Below are 20538 nucleotides of genomic sequence, written 5' to 3'. Positions count from 1 at the left end.
TGCACTTGTGGATCTGCCCCCTTGTCCCTTTCCTCAGTCTGAAGAATTCGTCTTGAGTGCCTGTTGTTCCTGTGCCCCATGTTTAGTTGCATATCTGTCTACTGCTTCTTCAGTCCTCCTCCTTACTATGTGATTCTCTCTGTACTCTGAGATGTTTTCTTTTCTCTCGAGTCTAATTTGCCAGATTTGACAAAGCTACTGAAGTTTTCTTTGGATTAATTTTTGCATGGGTTATCTCGTCTCGCTCTATCACCGCTGTTTTTAGCTTACCTCTATTATATCTGAAGAGATTTGTATACAAATTAGATTCTTAATTTTGAGAGAGCTGGAGAGATGGCTTGGAGTTAATCACATATGCCACTATTACAGAGGCCCCTAGTCCAGTTCCCAGCATCCAGATCAGATAGCTCATAGCCATCTCTAACTTCAGCTCCTCTGGTGGCCACCTTAGGTACTGCACCCATGCGTGCATATCTCTCTCTCCCTCTCTCTCTCTCTCTCTCTCTCTCTCTCTCTCTCTCTCTCTCTCTCTCTTATACACACACACACACACACACACACACACACACACACGCATGGACGCACAAATGCACACACACACACACCATGGTGGGAGTGGTTGAGAGATGAATAGAAATATGGAAGTATCTATATTGCTAAAGTCTGGTATTTGAAAGTTGGCACAGACTCCTGATACGTTTTTAGGCAGCAGAAGTTACAGGGTCAATAGCAAATAGTAAGAGTCACTGGAGACAGTCCCTGGCAGCCCCTTTGTTGAATCCAAACAGACTCAAGCAGGAAATCTCCATACCTCTTGAAGCTCATCTGAGCTCATTCATAGCCTCAGTCCATGAACAAAGAAGAGCTTACTGCTAATGACTCATCCAGCCCTGAGCATCCCTGAAGAGCTGGGCACAAAAGGGACTGAGGATGGGCCCTTGGTGGCTCTACTTAGAAGTGATTCTGGTAATCACAAGGAACCAGCACACATCCTATATACAGGGACAAGCCAGCCAGAAGGGTAGCCTCTGCAGAGTCTAAACTATCTCTGTGAAACAAGGCACAATTTGAAAGTCAGCTCTCAGAGCTTCAGCAGCAAGGCAACCCACAAGCCTAAAGAAGAGAAGAGCAGGCAGCCAGTAGGTGTTGTGTGAGTCTGGCATAGCCGGCAGTGTGGAGCTAAGCCGCCATTGTATGCGCACACCCGGCTTGCCAGTAGCTTTCTGGGATTCAGTGGACATTGATTTGAATTGGCAGGACTGGGTGAGAGACTGCCGTTAAAGCCGGCGTGTGTGATGACTGTCTTGTCTTCACTCCAGTTCTACTCTCTTCCCTAGTCTGCTGTATCCCTGGGAAGTTGGCCTACTTAGCTTGCGTGGATGCAATCTATCTTAGTTTTTCCCTGTTGCTATAAGGAAATACCCCAAATAGATACTTTATGAAGAATAAAGATGTATTTAGCTCACAGCTGTGCTGGAGGCTGGGATGTTTTGAGAGCATGACCCTACCATCTGCTCACCGTCTGGTGAGAGGCTGGCTTCTTGCTACATCCTAGCGTGGCAGAGAGCACCCCAGGACATGGGTTCTAGCTCTGTTCTCTCGTCCTATAACAGCTGTCATGTTGGTCTCATCTCGGGACCTCACTTAACCCCCATTTCCTTTCAAAGGCTCCACCTCCAAGTACCCTTGTTTGCACTGCTCTTTCAGACTGTGGTGGCTACCCTTGGTGTTCATCTTCCCACCTGACTCCTCCGACCAGGGTTTCCAGCTGTGAGGTCCACCTTTACCATCCCTTGTGCTTTCCCTACATTTTGCCTACATATATATTGTATATATGCACATGTGTGTGCATCCCATGCATGTGTATATGGGAGAGCAGAAGTTGACACTGGGTGTCTTTTTTAGTTGGTTTGCTTTTTGAGGCAGGGTCTCTCACTGAACTTAGAGCTTATTGGCTGGCTAGAATGACTGGCCAGGGAACCTGCTCTCTCCACTTCTTAGCTCTAGGATTACAGGCATTCTCTATGAAGCCTAGCTTTTTTTTTTTTAATGTGGATGGTGGGGATCCAAACTGAGCTGCTCCACATGAGAGGCAAGCTCTCTTGTCACTGAGCTATGTCCCCACCATCCTCACAAAAGTCATTATCTTTTAGAGAAACGAAGGTGAGGTGTGTTTGTGGGTGAAGTGGTCGGGCTGGGCTTTTTGCCACAATACCACGGAGGGGACATGGGTGGGAAGTGGAGATGGAACGAGAAGGTCTGAGTTCAAATTACTGAAGCTGGGTGTGGAAGCACAAAGGCCCTTGCACAGCACCCCTCCCCCACTTTCTGTGTGATTTGAGACCACGGAACACTAAACAGCGAGTGGACGAGTTGTTGGATAAGAAGCCTCTGGAAAACTAAGTTATTTTTTGCTTGGTGGCTGCCTGTGATGTCACTCAGGGTGCTCAGTTTCAGATACATAACAGGGGGGAAAAAAACAAACCATACTGAGGCAAGATGTAAATGAGGCACGCTATTTTTGTGAGAGCTTAATGAAATGGGGCTCAATGGAAAAATGTCGAGATGGCACTGCTGAGTATTTTTCATGAATGAGAGGGGAAATAATCAGAACTACATGTGCAGTTTACAATCCAGTCTGTGTGCACGTCTAAGCCACCTGGGTGGGGGAGGACATGAAGCGAAGCTGCATGCGGACCGTGGCTGACTGTGTGCTCATATTCCTTGAAGTTAAGTGATACAGGGGGCCTCACTCTACTGTCTGGTCTAGTTTTAGATTTCTTCTCCACGTTTGTTGGAGTAAAAAAACAAAACAAAACAACAACAACAAAACCCCATATACTCTGTGTCTAAAACATGGCCATTTTAATTGAAGATATGATGTCCCCTCTGATGCCTTGCAGTCCCCAGTTTTCTAACATTTACTTCTTTCCTATCTCTCTTATCTCTCAGTTTTGTCTGCTGTATGGAACAAAGCTGGTGTTCCAGGAGTGAGGCTGGTACTTAGAGCCTGCGAATCAGGACTCAGGTAAGAGGCTCCAGTGCTCTTCGCTTTTCTAGAAAACTGCTCTGCCATTCTGTTATCACTTTCTGATCCCTGACTTTAGGACTCTAGAACTTTGTGTGCATAGTTTCAGTCTGTTACAAGTCTATTCAGTGACAAGGACTAACCCACTGAACACGTGCTTCCTGACATTGAAAGCATAGACAGGAACATGTGCCTTGCCTTGGTAGGGTGGGTATTAATAATTGTTCTACTTTTTCCAAAGCCTATTAACTCATCCTTGTTAGTCAGAAGAAAATCCTGCAATATTTTTATGTCAGCATCGACAACGGAAGGGAATAGCTACTTAGCACCTGAACATAAGGTAGTGCCATTAGCCCTCCCCAAATGGCCGCTCTGAGGATAGAGAACACAGGCGGCGGCAGAGGTGAAGCCTGTTCCTAGCACACCTCCTCTGCAGATGCAGAGATGTGGACGAGTCAGCCTGAGGAGCACTCAGAGGAGCTTGTTATAGCGAGAATCCTAATATAGGCTTGTAAAACCACAGCACGGCTAGTATGCCCAGGGACACTCAGTTGAAGGAAACTGATTTTCCTTTGCCAGCAGCTATCAGTTCCAAGTAGCTTCTTTGTTGTGGGTGGGACCACTTTCCCTCTCAGTGCTGAGACCCCATTGGCTTGAACCTGTGTGGGTCTTGGTGCAAGATACTACAGTCTCTATGAGTTCATATGTACACCAGTCCCATTGTCTGGAGGATGGTGTCCCTTAGAGTCATCCATCACCTCTGCCTCTTAACAATATTTCCACCTCTTCTTTGACATAGATTCCTGAGTGTCAAGGGGAATTTGAAAAATGCATCCCATACAGGACTGAGTGGTCCAAAGTCTCTCATTGTCTATACATTGTCTGGTTGTGGGCCTTGTGTTAATTCCCATCTACTGAAGAAGACATTTCTATGATGAATCTCCTAAGGAAGGTGAAAGAGAGGGTAGTGTTATGGGGAACTAGAATAGGAGGATTAATTGGGGAAGGAAATGGGAGAACAAGAGAATTCAGGGAATTTAGGGAGGGCCAGCTAACACTAAATGCCATTTGAAAAACTATATGGAAGCCTACTGCCTTAGAGGCTTCCTAAAATATAGGAAAGAAGCCTAAATGGAGTCAACCTATAATGGGGAGGACAGTGCCCCAGCTAGACTTCTTAAACCACCAAGTAAAACCTCGTGGCAGGAGTGGGTTACATCTTGTTGGGTTGTTGGCCAAAGGGGAACCCCCAAATATCACAGGTTACTGCCAAGGCTACAGATTGTGTTTCACAACCTGATGGCAGGGCCCCGTGGCTGAAGACAACGCATATGCCATTCATGTTTATCTTATGAGTGTTTCCCTGAATATATGTCTTGTACCATGTGGTGCAACGCCCTCAGTGGCCAAAAATGGCACCAGATTCACTGAGACTGGAGTGTCAGACAGTCATAAACCACCTTGTGAGCATTGGGAGTTGAATACATATCTTCTGGAAGAGAAGCCAGTACCTTAACAGCCCAGCCAGCCCCTCTGATACATAAACTCTGAGGGCACGCCTGAACAGCAAGAGAGGCAATGAATGGATGGCAGCTGCCTTTGGTGGGGACATTTCACAAAGACAGTGCTCACTTTGGGCTTAATTAGAAAAAATATTACACACTGAAGAGAGAATAGAAACATGGCAAGAGCCAGAGAACCAGGACACTACTCGATAGTGTCTCCTAGAAATGACAAGAAAGCTGCAGCCATGAAATGGCAACAATATGGTTGCCCAAGCAAGATTTACATAAGGTCAACAGTTGGCATGACAACATGTATGGGCTGGGTGAGGAAATCTCAGAAGGCCCCACCCCTAGATGAAGAGCTATAGGCAATCAATGACTGCTGTGAGAAGGGGAATCCATTTTCTTCAGGAACAAGCGTGGATTGTCTCTCCACCAGAACCTGCCCATTTGACTTCTGATGAGTGTGGAGAGCGCCTTAAAGGGGCAGCGTAGGTTGGCACTGCCTGTCTGCTGCCATTTAATAAAGCGCCTGGCTGTCTGCGCCCTATCTCCAAATATACACATGCCTGAGTCTGCTGCACAGGAGTGCATTGGAAGAGGGGTAGCCTTATACAGGAAGTATATTCTAAATTCTATATTTTAACTGGAAAAGTTGGGGGTCATCTTATATGCCCAGTCATCTTATACACTGGAAAATATGGTTACTTTCAGAAACAGCCAGCCTCTATGATGTCATTCCACACAATCCTGCAACCATGTGAGTGGCTTTTGTTTCTCCTTACTCACTGATGAGGAATTGGGCTTCAGAGTAAAAAAGCAACCAGCCCAAAGGTAGAGAAACCTGTGTTTTCCTACCTCCAAGCCTCCTTGCTTGCTAGAAAATGGTGCCAGCAAGCAGCAGCAAACGCACCCCAAGTCTGTTCTTGGCTCCTAACTACTTGTTAAGAAAAGGAGCAGTAAGTAAGTCTTAGAAAATGTCTAAGGTTGAGACAAAGCATAAAAATAACTGAGACAGGACGGACGGCTCAGCCGTGAAAAGCACATACCCATGTGTGGAGGCTCACAGTGGTCTGTAAGTCCAGTTGCAGACGAATCTGATGCCTTCTTCTGTCCTCTTAGGACACTTCTCTTGATGTGTACCTACCCCCACACAGATACACTCATATACACATAAGTAAAAATAAAATAAACATTCTCAAAAACATGGAGTATGAAGAGGAGAAACCTGGCAGATTTCCCCGTAAGGAAGTGCGTGGTTTTACTCGCACTAATAGCAGGATGTGTTTGTAGCGTGGGCTTCTGAGACCATGTGCTAAGAAAGCGCTTCTTTCTTCCCTGAAACCTGTAGCTCTAGTTTAACCACGAGAAAAGAAACATCAGGCAAAGCCTAAGTGAAAGGTGGTCTGCACAATGAGACCAGTGTGCCCCAAAGATGAGGAAGGATGGAAACCCTCTCAGACCCAAGGACAGACCCCACGCGTGACTGAGGACCAGGTGCTAGAGCAGCGAAGGACTTCAGTAGAGGGACCAGTGTGACCTGAGTGACAGCCATGCTCTAGTGTTGCTTTTTAGTTTTCACACTGGGCCAGAGCTGTGTAAGACCATGTACAGGGCACAAGAGAACTCTTTGGATCATTTTTGCCTCTTCTCTAGAAATATAAAACCATTTTAGACTAGAACGTTTACCAAGACAAGAACAAAGCCTGGGCCAGAGCAATGAGCCTGGACTCACTTCAGACACCAAGGGCGTCCAGATCACCCAGGACTTGCAGTGAAGTGGTGGTCTAGCGATAGCTAGAAATGCACATATGTGTACTGCAAAGAAAATGTTCTGTTCATGCTAACAAAGACCTTCAAGGTATATAAGACTGACAAAATATCCATTTAATAAGTGAGTAAAAATAACAGACAATGTAGTTAAAAGCCACCCAAGATGTCAGCTCAGCACACAGGGCTGGGGAAATGACCCAGTCAGCACCTGCCATGTAAGCAGGAGGGCTTGAGTTCGGGTCACAGGTAAAAAGCTGGCCGTGGTGGCACTAGGTATCTCTGGCCGCGGTACTGGAGGAGGGGTAGAGGTAGGTGGAAATGCTGGATCTTGTTGGCCAGCCAGTCTAGCTGGTCAAAGAGCATAGTGAGGACCCTGTCTCAAAAGACAGGGTGGGGGACAATTGAGGGAAAATAGTCAAATTTGGCCTCCACATGTACACACATTGTATTTACAGTTTGGTGTAGGTAAAATGCTTTCCTGGCCCATCTTTGCAGCCCTAAATGTCATTTTGATTAAAAACATAAAATTCCAATCTCAGCTTCTGAAATCAGCAAATATGAATACATATACATTTTTTTTTAAAGCTCCAAGTCTCTTGGCTCACAGCATCCTTTGAAGTAAACTTAAGTTGTGGATGGGATAGTCTCATTTTGCCCTCTGACCTGGGCACAGCCACCCTGCTCTGTCAGTTGCCACCAACTCTGCAACTGTGATCCTCTGTCAAGGGCAAACAGAGATGAATGAAATGCAAGTGGCTGTGTGGTCAGATCACAGAGCAAAACCAACACCCAAGGAGGCTTTCCAGTTGGTGTGTGCTCAGAGAACCACAGCCTAGCTGTGGGCTGCAGATCAAAAGCGGACCCTCTTCAGGGTGGTAGAGATAATACTTGGCAAAATGTTGAACCAGGTTCTGTTTCCTGCTGATGTCGAAACATAGGCGTCAAGGATTTACAAATGACTTGCCAGGAATCCGGGGAGGTTTGGGAAACCAGGCCCAGCGAGAGGCGGGCTAACCCTCTACCTCTCAGAGGCCATGGGAAATCGCTCATGAGACTCACAGTGATCCAACATCAATGAGAAGAGAAACACTAGCTGGGACTATGTCCAAGAGCTTTTGACACTCCTACCCCTGCATCCTCACACATCGCGGTACTCCACCCAAATGCTGTTCTATGTCCAGCCAGGACACGTCTCTGCTGGAGCTAAGCCCTCCCTCCCCTCCAAGTCCTTCTCCTGTGACTCTCAGGCTCTTTCCTATGAAGCACCCACAGAGGTGCCAAGCAGAGCCCAGATTTGCTTTACTTCACTAGTCAGAGAAAGCAGCGCTGACCCAGCAGCCTTGCTCTGCCCTGCAGGAAGGGATGAATCATTTTCTCCTGGAGTGGATGAGAGCCGTCATCGGTTGCCTGCTGGTGGTGTGTGATCTGGGCTGTGGGCTGTGCCTGCTCCTACTAGAGTGACCCCTAGGGCCAGAGTCACAGTTTCAGTTCAGTCAAATAGTTGAGTTTCCGAGGAGGAAAAGCATTCAAGACTGATGACCGATGGACCCTTCCCATAGTTCCCAGTGCCCCTGGCGCCTGGCTTTATTCTTAGATATTGCTTGGAGTAGCAATGTGCAGGACTGCGGCCAACCGCAGGGATCTCTGGGCTACTGTTTGGATTCAGGATGAGTAACACTCATTCGTTACATGGGTACCTTACATGGCTTTTATTTATGTACGTGTGGTGCATTGATTCACTCAAGTTACTCATTTATTTTGAACTAAGAATAGGCTGTAACTTCGAATACTGTCTAGTGGCTAAAAGATTTGATGCAGAAAAACAACAGACTAAATCAATTAGGGGAAAAGCTGTAAGTGGGAAAGATGGCTTCCGGGGATTCCCAGAGATCGCACTTGCTGTGGAGGCTTCCTTGGCTGTTTTCTATGCTCTGTGGGATGGTCCTTCTGAAGACAACTTAGCCTTCCCATCCCTGTTTCCCTTTGCTCAAGCTCAGCAGGTGTCCAGATGGCAAGTGCCAATGGTGGTATGGGTTGGGCTTTCAGGCAGTGGGAGTCAGAAATGTCCATGGGAGTAGGAAACTGAGGCAGGGCTCCTTGGCCCTGCTGCTGCCCACACTCCCATGTTTTTATCTTTGTAAGAAGTATGAGAAAAGGTCCCTGCTTCCTGCCCACTTCAGCCTCATTTGGTGTGGCTTCTGGCAAGTGTTAAAGTATGGAAATCCTTCTGTGACACCCCTGTCTAGGGCAAAGGTAGTGAGAATTAGTTTGCTAGGGAAAGGAGACACTGGTCCTGCCTGAGGCCAAGGTCAAGGAATAGGAAGTGATGTTGGGATGGGGCTGCTTTGGAATGGTCTCACTGGATGCGTATAGAAAGGCCAAAAACTTCTGCTGGAATTGAAAGGACAGCTAAATGCATTGTCTCTTCTCCAGGTTCCCCTCCAGGGGAACAACTACAGCCTAGCCTGGCCAACCATCTGTCCTAGGACCAAAGACCTTAAAACAGAGCGACGGGAAGACTATTAGTGCCACAGGTCACTGCTAAGGGTTAAGGAATGCCCCCTTCTCTCCCGCCGCCCCGCCGCCCCTGTGTGCCCCTCGGTGGCATGAAACACAAGCTTGAACTGATAAATGGAGTCACTCAGCTGAGGTTAAGAAAATACAAGTAGGATTTAGTTTCCTTCAGTTCAACCAGTAACAGAAGATCATGAGGTCATACCCAAACACCAGTCCTGATTTTCACCTGGCAGCCACCTGGTCAGGCATCATGCCTACAGTAGAGCTTTGTGTATCAGGAAAATGAACCAAGATTATTCTATTTCCTTTGCTCAAGAGCAGTGTGTTGTAACTGCAGTGGGGGGCAAGTTGTTTTGCTGACACCCAGGGGCATCAGCCTGAGCCCTCCGAGAGATGCCTCGTGTGCTGGGAAATTGGAACACTCTTCTGTATGAGGTCTCACACCCTCAGCCCCGGTTTCACACGCTTCTGATGGTTGAAATTTATACCTAAGACTGATTGTGCTGTACCAATAGGACCTTTCAGGAGGTGGTCCCACCAGACCCCAGTCACAGTTGTGGACAGTGATCTTATTATGATTCTTGTAAAATACAGTGGATTTCACTTGAAACAAAAACAAATAAACCCCATTGTATCCATTTTGAAATAAGTTAATATAGGGGGCAGGAGAGATGGCTCAGCAGTTAAGAGCACCGACTGCTCTTCTGAAGGTCCTGAGTTCAATTCCCAGCAACCACATGGTAGCTCACAGCCATCTAAAATGTGATCTGATGCCCTCTTCTGGCGTGCAGGTGTACATGCAAATGGAACAAAGGATACATAATAAATAAATAATCTTTTAAAGAAAGAAATAAGTTAATATAAAAGCAAATCTACTTATGGCTGCTTTCCATTTTCTGAAGGTAAGCCACCTATTCTCCTCAATTATTATCTTTAATATTTATTAATTTATTTTTATGTATGTGTGGCTTATGTGCACTATGTTCATGCTACCCCTGGAGGGGCCAGTAGAAGGCATTAGATCCTCCAGAACTAGTATTACAGGCAGTTGTTAGCTGCCAGATACGGGTGCTGGGAATGGAACCCAGGTCCTCTGGGTAAAAGCAGTAACTGCTCTTAAGCCAGGGGCTGTCTATCAAGGACTGTGGCCCTGTCCCAGTGCCTTCCTTGTCCCCATTTGCTCTTTCATTTTAGAGGAAAAAGTGTTGCTGTGTGAAGCTTAGAGTTTTCCCTTCTCTGGGAGACATACAATGCTTGAGACTTAGTAACCAGACAAAGATAGTATGTAGGGGTGAGAGGGAAGGGACAAGTTTGATCCGTGGGAGCTAGTACATCTGTGGGAAACTAGGGATCTTGCATCCTCCATTCCTGGGCAGCTAGTTGTTCATGTCACAGCCATAGGCTCACATCACAGCCATAGGCTCCATCACAGCCATAGACTCTATCACAGCCATAGGCTCTATCACAGCCATAGGCTCACATCACAGCCATAGGCTCCATCACAGCCATAGGCTCACATCACAGCCATAGGCTCACATCACAGCCATAGGCTCACATCACAGCCATAGGCTCCATCACAGCCATAGACTCCATCACAGCCGTAGGCTCCATCACAGCTGTAGACTCTATCACAGCCATAGGCTCACATCACAGCTGTAGGCTCCATCACAGCCGTAGGCTCCATCACAGCCGTAGGCTCCATCACAGCCATAGGCTCCATCACAGCCATAGGCTCCATCACAGCCATAGGCTCACATCACAGCCATAGACTCCATCACAGCCATAGACTCCATCACAGCCATGGGCTCACATCACAGCCATAGGCTCCATCACAGCCATAGGCTCCATCACAGCCATAGGCTCCATCACAGCCATAGACTCTATCACAGCCATAGGCTCACATCACAGCCATAGGCTCTATCACAGCCATAGGCTCCATCACAGCCATAGGCTCTATCACAGCCATAGGCTCCATCACAGCCATAGGCTCACATCACAGCCATAGACTCTATCACAGCCATATGCTCCATCACAGCCATAGGCTCCATCACAGCCATAGGCTCCATCACAGCCATAGGCTCACATCACAGCCATAGGCTCCATCACAGCCATAGGCTCCATCACAGCCATAGGCTCACATCACAGCCATGGGCTCCATCACAGCCATAGGCTCCATCACAGCCGTAGGCTCCATCACAGCCATAGACTCCATCACAGCCATAGGCTCCATCACAGCCATAGGCTCCATCACAGCCATAGGCTCCATCACAGCCATAGGCTCACATCACAGCCATAGGCTCCATCACAGCCATAGGCTCACATCACAGCCATAGGCTCCATCACAGCCATAGGCTCCATCACAGCCATAGGCTCACATCACAGCCATAGACTCCATCACAGCCATAGGCTTCATCACAGCCATAGGCTCCATCACAGCCATAGGCTCCATCACAGCCGTAGGCTCCATCACAGCCGTAGGCTCCATCACAGCCATAGGCTCCATCACAGCCGTAGATTCCATCACAGCCATAGGCTCCATCACAGCCGTAGACTCCATCACAGCCATAGGCTCCATCACAGCCATAGACTCCATCACAGCCATAGGCTCACATCACAGCCATAGGCTCCATCACAGCCATAGGCTCCATCACAGCCATAGGCTCACATCACAGCCATAGACTCCATCACAGCCATAGGCTCCATCACAGCCATAGGCTCCATCACAGCCATAGGCTCTATCACAGCCATAGGCTCCATCATAGCCATAGGCTCCATCACAGCCATAGGCTCACATCACAGCCATAGACTCCATCACAGCCAGAGGCTCCATCACAGCCATAGGCTCCATCACAGCCATAGGCTCCATCACAGCCGTAGACTCCATCACAGCCATAGGCTCCATCACAGCCATAGACTCCATCACAGCCATAGGCTCACATCACAGCCATAGGCTCCATCACAGCCAGAGGCTCACATCACAGCCATAGACTCCATCACAGCCATAGGCTCACATCACAGCCAGAGGTTTACATTATAGCCATAGGCTCCATCACAGCCATAGGCTCCATCACAGCCATAGGCTCCATCACAGCCAGAGGTTTACATTATAGTCATAGGGTTACAGCACATCCATAGTACCCATTCTGTTAAGCTATTGGGTTGCTGCTGAGCCAATGTTATAAAAATGTCAGGCATGAGCATAGGAGACTTTTTAAAAGTCTTTTGGGAGGCAGATGCTGCATTTCTTAACCTGTGTGATAAATTCTGGGATAATTTAGCAAGCGGCTGAGCTTAGATCTCTTTGTGCACATTATATGCCAACTAAAAAGGCATAAAAATGAGAGGAGGAGGCTTTGGGGGCTTATATAAAATTCTCTTGTTAGACTCTAACTTGAAATTTATTCTGTGATTTCTTTGGTTTTTCTTTCTTAATTGTCTTATTTGGGGAGAATTACAAGTTCGTAGACAGTTGTTAAGAACAGTGTATAGCAGAGCCACAATCCGTTACCTGGTTCCCCTTTTCTGGAAATATCTTGCAAAGCTTTGGAATGTCTCTTGCAGGGTCTGGCTACAGTTACCGTGCGTGGAGAGGATGGTGTGTGTTTCCATCACCACAGGAGCCCCCTCGTGGTTCTATCAGGGCCATACTCTCTTTTTTTCCCTCTTTAATCCCAGCTCCTACGCGCCAATCCATTCTTATTTGCATAATAACCGTTCATTGCTGGGTCACATAACATACACACTTTAGAGTCAGCTGTCTCCTCCTACATAATCTCTTGGTGCTACATCTGTGCTGTTTCACATATCAAGAGCCTGGTTTATAATTTCTGAGTAGTGTTTCACACCACGGGTACACAACAGTATGAATACCCAGCCTACTTTTTAACAGTTAATGCTTAAAAACCACCCTCAGCACTGGTGTACAGGATTTTGTGTGACTACAAATTCTAATTTCTCCAATGTAAATGCCCAAGAACTCTTGTTAGAACATGTGGTGGATACGTGTTGATATTTTTCAGGACTTTCCAATCTTCCTTTCTGGAGCGGATGTGAAATTTTTTACACTCCCAGAGTCATGTGTTAGCAATCCAGGGGTTTTTGTGTGCTTTGCTTGGGCACAGCCTTTGGTGGCGTCACCGTTTTCTATTTTTACCACCCTGGGAGGTATTGTTCTCTGTGTTCAAGCCGCTCATAACTAACCACAGGAGCATTTTATGTGGCTGCTTTAGTCTCCACTCATTAATTCTGCCATCTGTGTCGTCTCTATGCTGGTCTCATTGTTTGTCATCTTCGTATAGCCGGACATCTTCCTGTTTCTGGGTGTAATGAGTGACTTTTCATTGAAACTTGAATGTTTGAGGCTGTATGTCACAAAACAATCTGGATCTGCTTAAGCTTCTTCAGCTGGTGTGCTCTAGCACTGCGAGGGAAAGGGGGCGGAGCATCTCACCTTATCACCGCGTAGTAGGGATAGAAATTCTCAGTTCTTTACTCAGTCTCCATTGATGGACGTCCTAGTTAGCTTTTAGCTGTCTACTCAACACAGTCTAAAGCAACAGTTCTCACCCTTCCTAACCCTGCAGCCCTTTAACGCAGTTCCTCATGCTGTGGTGACCCGCCCAACCATAAAATTTCATTGCTATTTCATGACTGTCATTTTGCTACTGTTATGAATTGTAATGTAATATCTGTTTTTTTTCCACAGTGGTCTTAGGAGATCTCTATGAAAAGGCCATTCAAATGCCCAAAGAGGTAGCGACCCACAGGTTAGAACCGCTGGTCTAACGTCATCTGAGAAGGTGGTGGCAGCTGAGGGAGAACCCAGATTAGGTTGGCATGGGGAACTATCTTGATTATTACCTGATGTAGGAAGGACCCATCCCCGCTGTGGGTGGCACCATTTCCTGGGTGGAATAAAAAAGCTAGCCATGGACCAGGGAGCTAGCAAGCCAGCAAGCAGCATTGTTCCTCCACAGTTGCTGCCTCAAGCTTCTACCTAAGTTCCTCCCCTGACTTCCCGCAATGAAGGACCATGATCTGAAGCTGTGGTCTAAGTAAACCCTTCATACCCTTAGTTTAATCACAACGACAGAAAAAAAACCCCCAGACAATACAAGGGATGATATTTCCTTGTTATTTCCAGGGAGTAGGGGCCATTCAGCTCGGCCTCACTGATTTCACCCTGTTGGTGAGGAACAGAAGCAGCTCATCACTTTCCCCATGTGAGCTTGTCACTTTCATATTAAAGCCAAGTTCTTACAGGAAGAGGAAAGAGCCTCTCCACTGCCAGGAGATGGGAGTCATAGCTCCCCTTGAGGATCTCGCTACCGCCTGTTGGCATCGAAGGCTATCCGTGCGGCCTGTTCAGCGATGGGTCGTGTGGACACAGTCTTCCCTGTGTGGTCTGGGTGAACTAGAACAACCATGTGGTAAAATGCCGTGGAGCAGGCTGCCCTTACCTGCCCCTTTGACTGCAGATGGCAGGATTTCGTTGAGGCATTTGCCAACATCTGTTGGTACCTGTAGCTTCTTCAGCTACAGTGGAGATGTGTGACTCAGAAAGAAACCCGGGGAAATTACCACTGCCACCCAGGAGACCACGGTCCCTATATGGTTTGTGTCTTTCTTCAGCCTTTGGTGTCCTCTGAGGTTTGTTTTACTATAATTTCTAGGGTGTCCATTAAGGGGGGGCATAGGGTCAGATAGGATTGGCTTTATTCGTGTGTGCAGGGACTGAACCTGAGGCACGCTGGAGAAGCGTGCTAGCACTGAGCTACAGCTATAGCCAAGGCTGAGTCCTAGAAAGGACTTGCTAAATTCCCCAGGCCCTACGTCAGTTAGTTCTGGGAGTCCAATTTTTACCTGAGTCATTTCCGGTCCCTTGGCCTCGTGCTAATGGTTCTTCCTACACTTTTTCGCTTTGTGGCCCTTCCTGTAATCTGAAGAATCCCTTCCTTTCATTGCTGGCCTTCGAGCCATATGAGCAGACAGCCAAACAAGGGAGATTCCTTTTACGGTAAAATGAAGAAAACAAAATGCATTGCATTTTCTATTAAAAATTTTATTATCGGGCCAGCGAACATGCTCAATGGGTTAAAGCGCTTGCCACCAAGCCTGTTAACCTGAATCCAATGCCTGGGGTCCACATGATGGAAGGAGAAAACATTTTAACCAAACTACCAAAAATTCTCTGATCTCCACATGCATGATATAGTATGCTCTGTTCTAAAACACACACACACACACACACACACACACACACACACACACACACACACAAATACATAAATGCAAAAATATATTATTACATTCTTCCTACTTTCTGGGTGTCAAGATGCACCTTTTATATGTAGTGATAGTAGATTCTATTTTTTTTTGTTGTTGTTGTTATTTTTTAACAAAAACTGAAGGTTGCAGTCACATACTGCTTGCCCTAGAATTGCTTTTGTCTTTCTTTTTCTTTCCATTTAAATTAAAATAAAAGCTAAAGTGAAAAGCATGGGGCTTACTTTGCATGCACTGAAATGTATAAATTGTGACATGCTTTGGCGAGTTTTGACAGAGGGCAGACTGTATAACGCAAGTGTCCAATGTCTGAGAAGCTTCTGAGAGCCACTTTGCTGACCCTGCCTGCCCCAGCCCCTGCAGCTCCCTCTGTGTGTCTGTAGCTGAGCTCACCCGCTGTGGAGCCTCTGAGGCAGAGAGACTGGCTCCTTCTGCTCACCCTGTGTCTGAGCTCCGCAAGTCTGTTCTCTTTTTCCCCTGAGTAGTATTTCTTTATGTAGACCACTTGGCCTCTCCCTGCCTCTTCTCCTTACCCAAGGCTCTTTGCTCTAAGACTCTGCTGTGTCATGGCCTCCAGCCTGGCCGAACTCAGGCATATTCACTGAGCATGGAATCTATCTCTTTGGGGCAGAGTGCCACCAGTCACGCCTACAAACAGGCATGCCATCTCACTGTATTAACATTCGTTTCTCTGACATCTGATGATGGTGAGAGCTCTTTTCAGTGCTTATTGGTCATTTATATGCCTTGATATTTGTGTGACACATGATTTGGCCCTTCGTCCTCTTAAAAAACTGTGTAATGTTATAGCGTAGAAGTTTATAGGCTCTGAATGGGAACTTGTAATTTCCCATCCCATGGCCCGATCATTTTCTCAGAGGCATCTCTTCATAAGCAGCAGGCCTTAAGTCTGGCAGAATATGTTGTCAGATTTTAGTTTTCTTACCAGTGCCCGTGTGCCTTTTCTGAAGACTTTTTGCCTAACTGAAGGCTGTAAAGACGCGCCCCTGTGCTTTCCTAGAAAGCAAATGACATTTGCGTTCACAATGGTGTCTACTTCCTGTCTCAAATTAATTTCTGAGTATAGGATGATATAGAGGCGGGTTAATTTTTATAAAGTAATCCAAGCATCTAGTCTAGTCACTACTTGTTAATGTATGTTCCTTTTTCCATTTAAGTATACCTCCTTCTCTGGGGAGAATCAATTGAACATGTAATCATGAGGCTGTTTAGGACTTAATATTTCATTCTATTCACTGATTTGTCTTTTTTTTTTTTTTTTTTTACAAATTTTGTCTTGATTGTTATAATCAGCCTTATGCTGAATAATATAAATCTCCTATATATTGAATCCCTTTTCAAAATTGTTTTGGCTACCCTATGGTCTTCATACTTCTCTATGCATCTTAGAATTGCCTGTATACTTCCTGCTCATGTTTACATTGACCCTAGTCTCAGTTTGGAAAGATCTGGCACTCTAGCAGGCTGTGGACATGGTGTGTCACCTCACTCAGTCATGTCCTTCCAGCAGGTCTTTTAAATTAGCAATAGGATCCTTGAACATACTTCATTACGTTTAGCTTTAATTTGTATGTGCTTAGACCTAGTAAATGGCATGTTTTAACTGTACATACTCCAATGACATGTTCTAGATGTAGTGTACACACATCTATTCATGTGCATTTGTTTGTATACCTAAGCATGCTAAGTTCATATCCTACTTATACCGTAAGTATTCAACTTTAAAGTATGCGTCTACCATTATTATCAAAAGGGTAGGTGTCCTTGGACATTTTAGCTTCTTGGACACCAGTGATTTTAATAGCAACTTGTAAGGGCTCCTAATTCTAGTTAGGATGTGAAAGAAATCAAGAGAACTTTGCTCCCAGGAAAGGGAGGTACAACATCTGGGCAAGGTAAAGCCGTGCTGTAAAGAAGCACTATGCTCAAGCAAGAATGATGGAGTGACTTCATAGAGAAATAAAGCTTGGGGACTTCAAACATGGGGTGAGTGACTGTGGAGAGTGCAGACAGACAGCAGGGTGGGGTTATCAGATGGTACAAGCTCTAAAGGATGAGCTGAAACAGCTGCGCCTGGGAGACCCGAAGAGCTAAGATACGGCTGCAGCGCCTCTGTTGTGTGACTATTAGATCGATCTCGAGGATGGTCTGAAGGGGTGGCAGACACTTAGAACATTCTAGCTGAGAGGCTCAAGCACCCATAGATTTTCGTTAACTTCAAGAAGGTGTCCCAGTCTCAGAAGCAGTCCCTGAAGACACCCAAGGAATGGCTGTAGTTAGTCCTGGAGGTTGGTGAGGCTTCTGCCCTTGAAGAAATTTTTATGACTAGAAATAACTCCCTCTTAGTTATATTCTTAGACTGTGAGCTAATTAAAACACCATATTCTTTGGTATTAAAAGGTGTGAAACTAATGCTGCAGCTCTGTGATAACCACCTAATTGAATATTCTTTCTCGTTTTGTGTAAATGCCTTTGTCTGTTAAAAATGCTACCAAGCGCAGCCCTGTGGTTACTTTAATTCCATTGCCAATACTTTCATATGGTTTCCTGTATTCTAAAGGGAAAGCTATGTGCACCTGACTTGTTCAGAAACTTTTCCTCTTATGAATCAGCAGCAGTTTGAATCAATGTCAGATGCTTTTATTAAGTGGTTAAATCAATGCCTCTGTGTCAGCACTCTTGTTTTAGGTAATGGTGATTAAGCATTCTCAGTAAAGGAAATGCCGGAGCATAAAGAAATCATATTCACTACTAACTAGAGCATCTAGAGAATGCATGATAATAATCATAGAAGAGCTTGGCAAGCGTCAGCTTCTGGCTTTAAGCCTGTGGATCACAAATTATCATCAGCACCGCCATTTTTTCATTTTCCTGTGTGTGGCATATATGTATATATTCATGTTTTTACATTGTATGGGCACCCTTGTGTGTGCTCATGCATGTGTATGGACATGCATGTAGGGTGCCGAGATTGATATCAAGAATCATTCTTTGTTTGTTTTTGGGTGGGTTTTTTTTTTGTTTTGTTTTATTTGTCTGTTTTTCCAAGAAAGGATTTCTCTGTGTAGCCCTGGCTGTCCTGAAACTCTCTCTGTAGATCAGGCTGGACCTGACTCTGCTGCCCAAGTGCTATGATTAAAGGTGTGCACCACCACTGCCTGGCCCAATGTTTCTTAATACAATCAAACTGACAATCAGAATTAATTAATCAAGGTACAAATCTTCAAGGGAGATAAGTGGGAATGAGGCAGAACAAGGCCTGGGGTGTTCAGTGAGAACAGCATTACATACCGCAGCAGGAGCAAAGATATTAAGTGACAGCCACAAATCATACAGAAGCTGGGTGTGATGGCACACACCTTTAATCCCAGCACTCGAGAGGTGGAGGCAGGTAGATTTCAGTGAGTTTGAGAACAGCCTGGTCTACATAGTGAGTTCCCAGCCAGCCAGGGCTACATAAGAAGACCCTGTTTCAAAAACATAGGAAAAGTGAAACCTCATTTCACTAGTAGCTTGAATTTTATCCTCATCACATCTTTAAACAATACTCAGTTATTTGAAGATTCCCTTTCCTTTGTGTGTATGTGTGTAGGTGTGTGTGTGTGTATGTGTGTGTGCATGGGTGTAAGTGTATGTGTTCATGTGGACACATGTGCATCTGAGTCCACGTCCTTTGAATGTCTTCCTTAGTAGCTTTCCACTTTTCTCTCTCTTTTTAGGAGGCAGGGTTTCTCACTAAACTTGGAGCTCACTGACTGGGCTAGACCGTCTGGCCAGCCCGCCCCCCCCCCTCCCCCCAGTGCTGACATGACAGGTGCATACTACACCTGTTTATTTCATGTCTCTTCTTTACCAGGGTCTTTACTAGAGTCCCCACATGTGTGTGGCAAGCACTTAAACAACAGAGCCATCTCTCTAGGCCTGAAGATTCCCTTGTTTTAAAAAATGGTTTAAAAAAAAATACCTGGATGGAACTCAGAGAGATGGCCCAGTGATTAACAACCCTTGCTGCTCTGTCCAGTTCTGTGAGGCTCTGTCCTTGGCAGGTTTTTGGGTGGTCCTACCTGTGATCATTCTTGGGGTTACAGTCAACTGAGCACAACAGTACTGGGAGGGACAATGTGGCCCCCTTAGCAGCATCTGCCGTGGGTGCTGGTTGTTGGTCAAGGCTCCTCAGCCCTTCTTTATTAGAGTTCCATCTTCCAGCAGGTGGTACCAGGGACACAGGAGAACAAGAGCAGGGTCTGCAAAGCCCCTCCAAGGCCCAGGCTCTGGACTTCATCTTCTCTGTGTTCTACTTGCCAAATGAGCCACGTGGCCTCTCAAATTCACGGGATGGATATAAAGACCCTAGCGCAGTGTCCAAGCAGGAAAGGAGCTCATCTGACTAGCTATTCATCCCGCCGTGTGTTTCAGCACGGGTTTGCCTAAAGCACCAGGAGCTGGAGACAGAGGCAGGACACACAGAAGCAGGGAAACCTTACACGCAGAGTGCAAGCAGCGGTGGGGCACCACAGCCTGCGGAACCCTATGGTCAGGGCCTTGCTGAGGGGGAGGCTTAGAGACTGCTGGTGCTAGGCCATCTTATCTTATCCTTCTAACTGGCTAAGTCAGTGCTGGGAGAGTCAAACAGGGGAGAAGAAAGAAAACAGTGCCACAGGTGAGTGTAGAGAGTCAAACAAGACAGGAATCCCTTCTTCCATGGTACATGGTATAGCTACACTCAGAGTCTCCTGAGCCTCATGCTTCTGCATGCTTTCGTATTTGTATTTATTATTTTGTGTATCTCTCTGTGTCTTTGCTAGGCTGTTTGTGCTGTACATAGATACATACATACATACATACATACATACATACATACATACATACAAGTACCTGCAGAGGCCAGAAGAAGGCATCAGATCCCTTCGAACTGGTGTTACAGGCTGCTGTGAACCATCTGACCTGGGTGCTCTGGAAGAACAGAACCCAGGATCTCAGAAAGAGCAGCAAGGGTTGCTAACCACTGGGCCATCTCTCCGGGTTCCGTCTAAGTACCTTTTTGTTGTTGTTAAGCAGATTGTATTTTCATTTTATATGTGTGAGTATTTGCTTACGTATATGTCTGTGTACCATGTGTATCCCTGGTGCCCAGGGAGACCAGAAGAGGCCACTGGATTCCCTGGAACTGGAGTTGTAACAGCTATCGGGCACCCTGTGGATGCTGGCAACAGATCCCAGGGGGTCCTCTGCAAGAGTGGCAAGTGTGCTTAACCACTGAGCCATCTCTCCAGCTCCCTACTCAAGTTGCATTTTCTAGAACCTCTGGAAGTTTGCAGTAGCTTCCTGGTGTAAGACGCCACGGCTGTCTGCAGTGTGTGGTGTGCAGGTGAGCTTTTCAAGTGCAGTGTGGTATCTGGCACAGGGCAG

At 46.3% G+C, this 20538-nt stretch overlaps 2 protein-coding genes across 3 annotated transcripts in view; both read left to right on the top strand.

The window, feature by feature from the left end:
- BCL2L11 (BCL2 like 11) overlaps window positions 1-20538 on the top strand; it is a 93406-nt gene that overhangs the window by 27585 nt on the left and 45283 nt on the right. For both annotated transcript variants that reach the window (XM_084777279.1, XM_084777280.1), the window contains exon 2: window positions 2953-3028. The gene's annotated coding sequence lies outside the window, so the exon portion shown is untranslated. The remainder of the gene's footprint in view (window positions 1-2952; window positions 3029-20538) is intronic.
- ACOXL (acyl-CoA oxidase like) overlaps window positions 1-20538 on the top strand; it is a gene marked incomplete at its 5' end in the record, with an annotated part of 266082 nt that overhangs the window by 242762 nt on the left and 2782 nt on the right. The window contains 3 exon segments of the mRNA XM_084774531.1: window positions 2953-2991; window positions 2995-3028; window positions 13529-13589. Coding sequence (XP_084630657.1) covers window positions 2953-2991; window positions 2995-3028; window positions 13529-13589 — 134 coding nt within the window.

This window comes from Acomys minous, assembly GCF_964271855.1.
Source record: "Acomys minous genome assembly, chromosome: 3".
Classification (NCBI taxonomy): domain Eukaryota; kingdom Metazoa; phylum Chordata; class Mammalia; order Rodentia; family Muridae; genus Acomys; species Acomys minous.
The sequence above is the reverse complement of the archived record's forward strand: the minus strand, read 5'-3'. Positions and strand labels throughout refer to the sequence as shown.